At 41.2% G+C, this 10806-nt stretch overlaps 1 protein-coding gene across 17 annotated transcripts in view; it reads left to right on the top strand.

The window, feature by feature from the left end:
- Window positions 1–10806, top strand: part of MPHOSPH9 (M-phase phosphoprotein 9) — a 91485-nt gene that overhangs the window by 10790 nt on the left and 69889 nt on the right. For 12 of the 17 annotated variants that reach the window (XM_063647171.1, XM_054441916.2, XM_063647172.1 and 9 more), the window contains exons 1-4: window positions 173–293; window positions 2877–3138; window positions 5810–5963; window positions 10188–10277. In XM_063647171.1, the coding sequence (XP_063503241.1) occupies window positions 3035–3138; window positions 5810–5963; window positions 10188–10277 (348 nt within the window). In that variant the 5' untranslated portion in view covers window positions 173–293; window positions 2877–3034. Of the gene's footprint in view, window positions 1–172; window positions 294–2876; window positions 3139–5809; window positions 5964–10187; window positions 10278–10806 lie in introns of those variants that run through there. The other 5 variants (XM_054441919.1, XM_054441913.1, XM_063647174.1 and 2 more) reach the window with 4 other exon arrangements.

The raw sequence follows: 10806 nt of genomic DNA, 5'->3' as shown, positions 1-10806 counted from the left end.
CTGAAGCTTCTTTCCCTCGTGGCAGCGGCTGGCTCCCAGAGAGCCAATCAGAGAAGAGAGTTTCACAGCAATCCCGCCCCCTTGTCACTCCCCCGGGGCTGGACCTCTTTCTTTGGTTGGAGCTGCGCAAGGGGGAACGGCGAGGTGGACGCGCGCGCCACGCTCGGCTGTCTCCGCCTCCTTCCGGGCAGCCAATCACTGGCGAGACGCCGGGCGCGCGCGCGCTCCCTCGGGTAACGGTCGCGAGAGGCCGCTTGCCTGACCCTGACATCGGCAGCGGGAGCAGCGGCCAGGTAAGCGGCCGCCAGCCTGCACAGAGCTGTAGGCCGCTGGGGACAGGGGACGAGACTTAGGAGACACCGTCTTAGCGGCCCCTTGAGTGTGGTGGTGGGCTGGGGTGTGGGGAGACAGCTGCTGATTGGCCTGACCCCCTCGGAGCCCTTCGGCGTGTGGGAGCTGTGCCCGGCCGCGGTGCGCCTTTTCTAGACTCGGCACCCTTTTGAGTGACACTCTCGCGGCCCAATCGCAGAGCGCCCTTCCTGAGGGGCGGGGGTTTGTGGGGTTTTTTTAATTTTTTTCCCCCATTTTTTGCCAAGGTGCCCCGGTTTCCCTTTGGAATCGCGGTTGTAGTTGCAGGAGCGGTGGCTTTTCTCCGTCTTCCCTGCTTTCCGTAGCTTAGGCGACTGCATGGATTCTCCCTCTCCTTCCCACTTTGACCCGATAGCCGCCACCAGCCATTGCGGGCTGACTGTGAGCGCCAGAATGTCAGGATCTGGCCTCATCCCCATCTGAAATCTCTTCCTCTCCCCCAAGCCTCCCGTCAAGGCGGAGCGCCCAGTTAACTTTCATGTTTCATAACCACCAATCGTTCCTTTTCCCCAGCTCCCTTTTTTTTTGCTAGGGGGTAGGGACACCCAAAGCGTCATATCTTGTTGCTGGAAAATATAAAAGCTCTGCTCATATTCATTCTGTATCAAGTTAAAAAAATTTTTTTTTGCATTGTATATGTGGGTGTTTAAGGATTTTTCCCTCTTACTTCCCTGCCCTCCCCCCAGCACCTACACCCCAATGGAGAAGCATCCTTGAATTTGTAGTGGTTTTCCATCTGGATCTGCATCCGGATCCGGATTACCTTAGCAGGGGAAATAATAGATGGGGTTGCAGGTCCATCTCCCTGGAGAGCTTGTGTTTTCCTGGTATAACAGCATGGTGATTGGAATCCAGGTATTTCTGTTGCCAGTTGGAAGGGGCAGTCCTTGACTGTTTCAATGCCCCATTTGTCGTGGGTGATGGGCTGAGCCACTGGGGAAAAGTCCATTAGTTAGGTCCTGTTACCCTTTGCATTCACTCCTGTCCCTGAAGGAAATGGTCCCTGTTTTTGTATAATGCTTTATAAAAGCAGGCCCTAGACAGTGGGAATCTAGCAGAAGCGGAATACTAGACAATATTCCTGTTGCACTCTCTAAGCTTTTCAGTTTGTAAGCAGCTGAAGTTTTTTTTTTTCTTTTTTTCTCCTTTGTCCTCTTGCTCCCTTGCTCTTTTATAAATACATGAATTCCCCAGGAAGAAGGCATCTTGTTTGACCCGTTACAGCCAATTTGCCATGGTATATACCCAGCTTCACTGAAATTTTAGTTGGCCTGGCAAATAATTTTTTTATTTAGTTTTTTTATTTTTATTTTTATTTTTTAAGAGATGGGGTCTTGCTCTGTTGCCCAAGCTGGAGTGCAGTGGCAGGATCATAGCTCACTGCAGTCTTGAACTCCTGGGCTGAAGTGGTCTTCCCACCTCAGCCTCCAGAGTAGCTGGGACATGCTCCCAGTAGCTGCAGGCAGGCTCCAGTGTGCCCAGCTGGTTTATTTTCTAAGAATAGCTGCACAGAGACCAAAGACCATATATATAGTTCAAAATGTACTTCCAGACAATGGGGAAGCTATGGTTGTTAACAGTTTAATTGGCTCTTTTTAATACAAATTAAATATTAAGTAGTTCAGTTCTTCTTGTCTCTATATAAGTCAACAAACATATATACTTGGTAGAATTTATTAAACAAATGAACAAGGCATGCAAGTATTCCAGTTGTTACATAATAGAATTATATCTAGAACTTTCATTGTAAAGCCTGGCAAAATGGTTTGCGCTATAATCCCAGCTGCTCGGGAGGCTGAGTACTTGAGGTCAGGAGTTGTAGACCAGCCTGGGCAACATAGCAAGATGCTGTCTCTAAAAAAAAAACAAAAAAACCTTGATTATTAAACATATAAAAATCTGAAATATTACCTGAAAAAGGTGATGCTACTTTTGCAAATAATCCTTAAAGTAGATTTTTAATTGAGATACATAATTCACATACCATAAAATTCAGCCTTTTAAAAGTGTAGAATTCAGTGGTTTTTAGTTCACAAGGTTGTGCAGCCATCACCACTATCTAATTCCAGAATTTTTTATGACCCCAAAAAGAAACTCCATACCAACTGCACTCGCTCACATTCTCTCCTTCCCCCAGCTCCTGGCAGCCATTTGTCTATGAATTTGCCCATTCAAGATATTTCATATCAATGAAATCATATAGTCTGTGGTCTTTTGTGACTGGCTTTTTTTTTACTGAGCATAGTATCTTCAGTGTTCATCTGTGTTGTAGCGTGTGTCTTTTTATGGCTGAATCCTATCCTGTTCTATGGATATGCTTCATTCATTTATCCATTTATCTATTGATGGACATTTGGGTGGTTTCTACATTTTGATTATCGTGAATACTGTTGCTATCCTTAATGGAGATCTGTATGAAAGAAGTTAAGGTTTCCAAAGTTATGTAAAAACAGTTGCTAGGTTTAGTGGCTTTTTATAGTAGTATTTTTTCCCCCATTCATTTTCAGACTCTCTTGGAAGTTTAGGATATTTCACAGTTCTGAATGTTAGCCACTGAAAATGCCAGTAGAAGATGAAGCCTCTGAAGATGACACGGATTCACTTTCCTCAAACAGTCCAAGAACCTTTATTTTCCAATAAGAGAATATAACAATTTCTGTACACTATGGAAGAGTTTGACTTGGTGAAAACCTTACACAAAACTTCATCTTCTGTAGAATCTGATAAAAATTCTCTTCATTCTCTTGGACTGAACTTAAATACTGAAAGGTAAGAATGAGATTTTTAAAAATGTACCAAATCAGAATAACCTTATTTGCATATGTTTACCAACTTATCCAAATAGTGTCATAGTTACTGATTTGAATTATTATTATTATTTTTAAACCTATCATCAAGAATGTTCAGGGAGACCGAGCGCAGTGGCTCATGCCTGTAATCCCAGCACCTTGGGAGGCTGAGGCGGGTGGATCACCTGAGGCCAGGAGTTGGAGACCAGCCTGGCTAACATGGTGAAGCCTCGTCTCTACTAAAAATAACAAAAGTTAGCCAGGTGCAGTGGCACGCGCCTGTAGTCCCGGCTACTCGGGAGGCTGAGGCAGGAGAATTGCTGGAACCTGGGAGGCGGAGGTTGCAATGAGCCAAGATTGCACCACTTCACTCCAGCCTGGGCAACAGAGCGAGACTCTGTCTCAAAAAAAAAAAAAGAAAGAATGTTCAGGGACAGATGTTTAAGTCAGGAATAGGTTTGGTCTTTTCATGTTTTTCATTTCTCTCAGAGATATGTACTTTTGCTTGGAAAGCATTCTGAAAAAGAACTTGTTTTGCTTGTTTTACTTTCCTTTACACTTTTTTGTTTGTTTTTGGTAAATTACAAGCATATCTTTAACATTTAGTTGCCTAAATATTATTTCTACATTTTTAAATGATTGGGACAAATGATGTTTTATGTTGCAGAAATACTTCACCAATGTGGGAAGTAGCAATTAATGTTGAGTATTAGGAAGTTAAGACAAAAACAGACTCTAAGTAGACAAAATAGTGGACTAAATAGATGTTATCAAAGTGTGTTTTATGCATTTTATTTATTTTTTAAAATGCATTTTATTTTTAAGCTATCCGGTGATCGGTTTGTTTTTATTTTTTAATGGTCTTAACACAGATCATGGTTAGTTTGTTTTTCATCAGAGCCTGTTTACTCTCAATTTGCACATAGTCTGACAAGCTTGGTTATTGGGTTTCTAAATTTATAGTAGTGTAGAAACAGCAAAGAGGCAAGGACTGTAAGAGAGGAGAGCATCTTTAAAAAGAGCAGGTACAAGAAAGGAAAACAGCAGTTTTGGGGCCTTACTGGTAAAGGGGCAAGGAGCTTTAAACACAGTAGGTCTTGAAGAAATTGTGTATTATAAATAAATACATTACTTAAAAAGTTGTTAATTCTCTGCCCTTTTCAGGAGGAATTTAAGGCAGCTTACATGGGTATATAAAACAATGGGGGTGGGGAGTTGTAAAAAACAAAGGAATATGTGAAATAAAACGAGAAAAGGAAATTTTAAAAGGCACAGGAAATGGTTCTACAATAATCTGTATGCACTTGCAGAAAGTTGGCCACGCATTTTGGTTCTTGTATTACTTGGTGGTCCCTTTAAAGTACACTTCTAGAAGATATTCCTGTTAGAACAGTGTTTGATTTGGCTGGAGGAAGCTAACTGTGCCTTGCTAGTGAAAATTAGGCAATTAAACTTGTCTTCCTTTTCATTGTGACTGGCAGTTAAATTGGCCACATTTAAACTTGATTATTACAGCTATGTAAAATCCTTTGCTGATAACATATGTTCTTTCCTTTGACTTTTTTTTTTTTTTTTTTTTTTTGACGGAGTCTCGCTCTATTGCTAGGCTGGGGTGCAGTGGTGCGATCTCAGCTCATTGCAATCTCCGCATCCTGTGTTCAAGAGATTCCCCTGCCTCAGCCTCCTGATTAGCGGGGACTACAGGCACTCACTACCACACCCGGCTAATTTTTTGTATTTTAGTAGAGATGGGGTTTCACCATGTTGGCCAGGACAGTCTTGATCTCCTGAACTGGTGATCCGCCCACCTTGGCCTCCCAAAGTGCTGGGATTACAGGCGTGAGCCACTGCGCCTGGCCTCCTTTGGATTTTTAGTAATATTTTCACTGGTCCTAAATATTATTTTACTGTTATTTTTATTTATTTTTTTTAAACAAATTATTTGTGAAAGAAAGCAGGATATCAAGCAGTAAATAAATTAAAATGATCTTTTGGTGACTAGATTTTAAGTACATTTTAATGTTCTGAAATATATTGTGTGTTTATAAAACAAATCCGAAATAACTTACCTGAAGTTTGGAAAAGCAGTACTCCTGGAAAAAATCAGTGCTGTTTTACACACTGAGTAGGCTAAATAAGTCCTGAATATTTGCTGCTGATTTGCTTGGCACAACTTTTATGCAGAGATAGTGCAGAGATAAGCATCAGCGTATCGTACCAAATTAAGGGTGTCCAGTGAACAAGATTTGACTGTCATTTGGGGCAGTGGAGAAAGAATCCCCACTGCACAATGAAGGGCTGTTCTTAAAGTTGGGGGAAATAATCCTCTGGAATAGCTGAGATCAGAGAAGCTGGAAATTAATCTTATTGTTTAGCACAGACTTTTTTTATTTTCTGCTGATCCTTTGGAGTGTTCTCTGACTTCTGGAGAAGGTCTTCCTGTTGTGTTCTTAAAAAGAATACAGTGCGGTCTTTTTACTGGCCTTTTCTTTTTGTGGACCAACTTGTGATCAGATTTTGAACAAATGAGGTGCCATTAGAAGGATTAAATGTCAGTGGTTTTGTACTGCTCTGCTAAATCTTGAACTGCTGAATTATTCAACACTTTGATAGAATGAAGAAAACCATTTGAATTATTTATGTTTCAACAGAAGTAGTCCCCACCTTAGTACAAATGGGGTATCCTCTTTCTCAGGGAAGACCAGACCATCTGTAATTCAAGGTACAGTTGAAGTCCTAACTTCTTTAATGCAAGAGCTACAAAACAGTGGAAAGACTGATTCGGAACTTTGGAAAAACTGTGAGGTATCTAATTTTGTTTTATTTTTGGAATTTTAAAATAATTATATTAAAACATACCTCTACTAAACTCTAAATTATTAGAAATTTATGTCCTGAAGAGCATGACACTTTTAAGTTAATGCTAAAGTGGTCAAGTATATTAATTTGGGAATGATATTGAATGAATGGGAAAAAGGTGATCAAAAGTATTTTTTAACAATATATTACTGATTAGACATACTAATTTGTAACTAAATATGAACTAAAACATTGTCTTGGCTCAGAGACCTGAGAATCCCAAAATTATTAAAATTGTTACTAATTGTAATGTTGTCAGTAACTTATATGGAATTGTCATCGTTTCGAAAAACCTAAATCCACTTTGAAATATTTTCAATGTTCTAATTATAAATTGAAGCTTCTATTTAGTACCTTACCATATTCAGCTGTGATACATTGCATTATATTGTTTTCAGATCAGTGGTTCTTTCTTTGGTTCATAGGTTAAATTGTGATATAAAAATGTAGCAGTTAAAAGAATACTTACATGGCCGAGCACAGTGGCTCATGCCTGTAATCTCAGCATTTTAGGCGGCCAAGGTGGGAGGTTTGGTTGAGGCCAGGAGTTTGAGACTAGCCTGGGCAAGATAGTGAGACCCTGTCTCTACAAATATAAATACATAAATAAATTAGCTGGTCATGGTGGCATGGTGTCTGTAGTCCTAGCTACTTGGGAGGCTGATGTAGGAGGATCACTTGAACCCAGGAAGTCAGGGTTGCAGTGAGCTATGATCACAGCACTATACTCCAGCCTGGGTGACAGACTGAGACCCTGTCTCTCTCTCTATATATAAAAAAAAAGAGAACCTGTAATCCCAGCACTTGAGGCAGGGGCGGATAGCTTGTGCCCAGAGTTTGTGACCTGCTTGGGCAACATAGCAAGACCCCTTCAGTAAAAAAAAAAAAAAAAAAAAAAAAAAAAAGAAAACTTATATATAAATTTTGTTTCATAGGATAATGCTCAAGATAGACTTTCCTAAGGCTGGATTTGATAGTTTTTTATAGGAATGTTTAAACCATTATTAATTCTTAGAAAGCACTAGATCTTGTTTTAAATGTTAATTGTACTTTTAGAAGCATAATTTGTGTTATTTTTCACAATGTAGAGTAAGCGAAATGAAAGATTACCTGGTTTAAGAATTCAGTAGCAGCAACTGCTAAGTGTAATTATTTATATCCATTATCCATAATTATTGAAATTATAAAAAAGTATTACTATATGCTTAAAAAAATTGAGTTTTCAGTTTTTATACTTTATGCTTGTTTGCATATAATAATCAGTATGCACTAACGTGAAAGACCTTTAAAAATGCCCATGCAAATGCAATTAAAAATAGAATGTTTTATTAAGTATATTAAATGCTTCCCTTAATGTATCTACTCATTAGCTTTTTGTTTATTTGTTTGTTTGTATTTGAGACAGAGTCTCACTCTGTTGCCCAGGCTGGAGTGCTGTGGTGCGATCTCGACTCACTGCAACCACTGCCTCCCAGGTTCAAGTGATTCTCCTGCCTCAGTCTCCCGAGTAGCTGAGATCACAGGCGAGCGCCACCATGCCCAGCTAATTTTTGTATTTTTAGTAGAGAAGGGGTTTTGCCATGTTGGCCAGGCTGGTCTCGAACTCTTGACCTCAGGTAATCTGCCTGCTTTGGCTTCCCAAAGTGCTGGGATTACAGGCGTGAGCCACGGTGGCTAGCCCTCATTAGCTTTTGATAACTGAATTAACATGCTTTAGGACAAAGGAGGCATTGCCACAATGTAGTTTAACTTCTGGAAAATTTGTATTTAACTAGAAATTGTTACTTTTAATAATTTGAAATCAACCTTTTTTTTTTTGACATCAGCATCTTAAGTCAGAATCAGAAAATATTCCCCGCCCCACCTCTCCCCTCCGCTCCCTCCCACCCCCCTCCCTCCCTCCCTTCCTTTCTTCCTTCCTTCCTTACTTCCTTTTCTTTGTTTCTTTTTCTCCTCTTTCATTCTCTCTCTTTTCTTTTTTTTTTGAAATAGGGTCTCATTCTGTCATCCAGGCTGGAGTGCAGTGGCACAATCTCTGTTCACTGTACCTTCAACTCTTGGGCTCAAGCCATCCTCCCACCTCAGCTTCCCAAGTAGCTGGGACTACAGGTGCACACCACCATGCCCAGCTAATTTTTGCATTTTTTGTTGAGACAAGGTTTTGCTATGTTGCCCAGGTTAGTCTTGAACTCATGAACTCAAATGATCCACCCACCTTGGCCTCCCAAAGTGCTGGAATTACAGGCATGAGCCGCTGTGCCCAGCCTCTGAGCTCTCTTTTTATAACAGCTTTCAAAATAACATCAACTTATATTATCCTGAAATGAAATTCATAGGTAATATAACCTACCTGTACCCACTTTAAAAAATCAATATACTATCCTAAATGTGACATAAAGGAGAAATTAAAAATTTACAGTAGAATAACATGTATTTGGATATATCCATGTCAGGCACATGTTCATTAGAAGACATAATGAAGTAGTCATGTTTACCTGTATGTAGACTTACTGTGAATTCGGCAGCTGAACACAGATCGATATAACTATGGTGTGTTGATGATCCAGGTATTGTGTACAGCACCTCCACTGGTGACATGCTTTTCTGAAAGGGTGACCAACTTCTCATGAGATTTTGAAACTTAAGTTTGTTTTGATGTTATGAATACTGTGCGAAATATTTATTGTTTTATAACATAAAGTGGACACAGGACAGTTCTTCATCATGGGGGAGTGCCCTATGATCTGCATGCCTGGACCCTGCCCACTAAATGCCAGTGATGTCCCCCCAGCTTTGTCATGACCATGACCTCACAGATTTCCAACATGGAGTTCCTTCCCCATTGAGATCACTGCATCATATTTAAATTTAAAACTTAGGCCTGTAATCCCAGCACTTTGGGAGACCGAGGCGGGTGGATCACTTGAGGTCAGGAGTTCGAGAACAGCCTGGCTAACATGGTGAAACCCTGTCTCTACTAAAAATACAAAAAAATTAGCTGGGTGTGGTGGCAGGTGCCTGTAGTCCCAGCTACTTGGGGGCTGAGGCCATGGCGTGAACCCAGGAGGCAGAGCTTGCAGTGAGCCGAGATCATGCCACTGCACTCCAGTCTGGGCAGCAGAGCAAGACTCTGTCTCAAAAAAAAAAAAAAAAAAAAAAAAAAAAAAAAATATATATATATATATATATGTATAAATTAGCCGAACATGGTGACACATGTCTGTAATCTCAGCTACTTGGGAGGCTGAGGTACGAGAATTGCTTGAACTCAGGAGGCGGAGGTTGCAGTGAGCCCAGATCATGCCACTGCACTCCAGCCTGGGCGAGAGAGTGAGAGACTCCGTCTCAAATAAATAAATAAATAAATAAATAAAACTTAATCCTTTTAGCCATCTATGAGATATTATTATTCCCATTTTATAAAGTAGGAAACGGAGGTACAAATTAATTTGTCCAGGACCCCACGAGTTTTTAGTGGAGAGCTTGGACTTAGAGTGGGGCAGGGGTAGGAGACAGAGTTCACAAAGTGAACATTTAAGAGACTTTCTGATGTGGCAAATGCTATGAAGGAAATAAATAGGATGACAAGAAAGAAAGGAAGTGTTAGGATGGTTTGAGAAGATGACAATTAGGCTGAAATTGCAGAGTGGGAAGACAGCAGTCATGGTGAGAGCTGTGCAAGAGCTCGCGAGGTGGTGGGCACATCAGGCGCTCAGCTGTGAGGTAGGAGACAATTTTGGCATGCTCAAGAACAGAGGATGCCCGTGAGGCAGGTGCATAGCCAGCAAGGGACACAGGGCTGGGATGAAGTGGGGAGGTGCGTAGGAGCCAGACAGTGCAGAGCCATCTAAGGAGAGCTTAGGAGTGGAAAGATGCTGAAAGGCTTTACGCAGGCAGTTAGTTTTCATAGCCACTTCCTGATGTTGTGTATTGCTGCATGTGGTCTGTGGCTGAAAATCTCCCAGCCTTGAGGCTGAATGTAACCTTCTGTAGAACTCCCTGCTCCCTTGGTGTGGCGCGCCAGCATACTCTGGCTATGAGAGTGCTGATGGCTCTTGGGATTCGGGATGGATCGTGACCTAAAAAGGGCTTTTTTATACTGGAGGAATTGTTCTGTGAAATGTCAAGTCAAAAAATTATTTTTAACTGACATATTTTATAATTTAATAGACCAGGTGGTTACAGCTATTCAATTTGGTGGAAAAACAATGCCAAGAACAGATAGTTGCCCAGCAGGAGCAGTTCCACAACCAAATTCAAGTAAGTTATCATTTACATTGATTCCTTTTTTATATACATATACATACATACATATATATACACACACACACGTATGTATATACACACACACACATATATAGAAATGGAGTCTTACTCTTGTCGTCCAGGTTGGAGTGCAGTGGCTTGATTTCAGCTCACTACAACCTCTGCCTCCTGGGTTTAAGCCATTCTCCTGCCTCAGCCTCCCGAGTAGCTGAGATTACAGGCACCTGCCAACACGCCCGGGTAATTTTGGTATTTTTAGTAGAGACGGGTTTCGCCATGTTCACCGGGCTGGTCTCAAACTCCTGACCTCAGGTGATCCACCCACCTCGGCCTCCTGCCCAGCCCTTTTTTACTTTTATTTTTATTTATTTTTTTTTAGATGGAGTCTCACTCTGTTGCCCAGGCTGGAGTGCAATGGCACGGTCTTGGCTCACTGCAAACTCCGCCTCCCAGGTTCAAGCAATTCTCCTGCTCCAGCCTCCTGAGTAGCTGGGAATACAGGTGTGTGCCACCATACCTGGCT

The sequence above is a fragment of the Pongo pygmaeus genome, chromosome 10, assembly GCF_028885625.2.
Source record: "Pongo pygmaeus isolate AG05252 chromosome 10, NHGRI_mPonPyg2-v2.0_pri, whole genome shotgun sequence".
Classification (NCBI taxonomy): Eukaryota; Metazoa; Chordata; class Mammalia; order Primates; family Hominidae; genus Pongo; species Pongo pygmaeus.
Note: the sequence above shows the minus strand (reverse complement) of the source record. Positions and strands in the feature narration are given on the sequence as shown.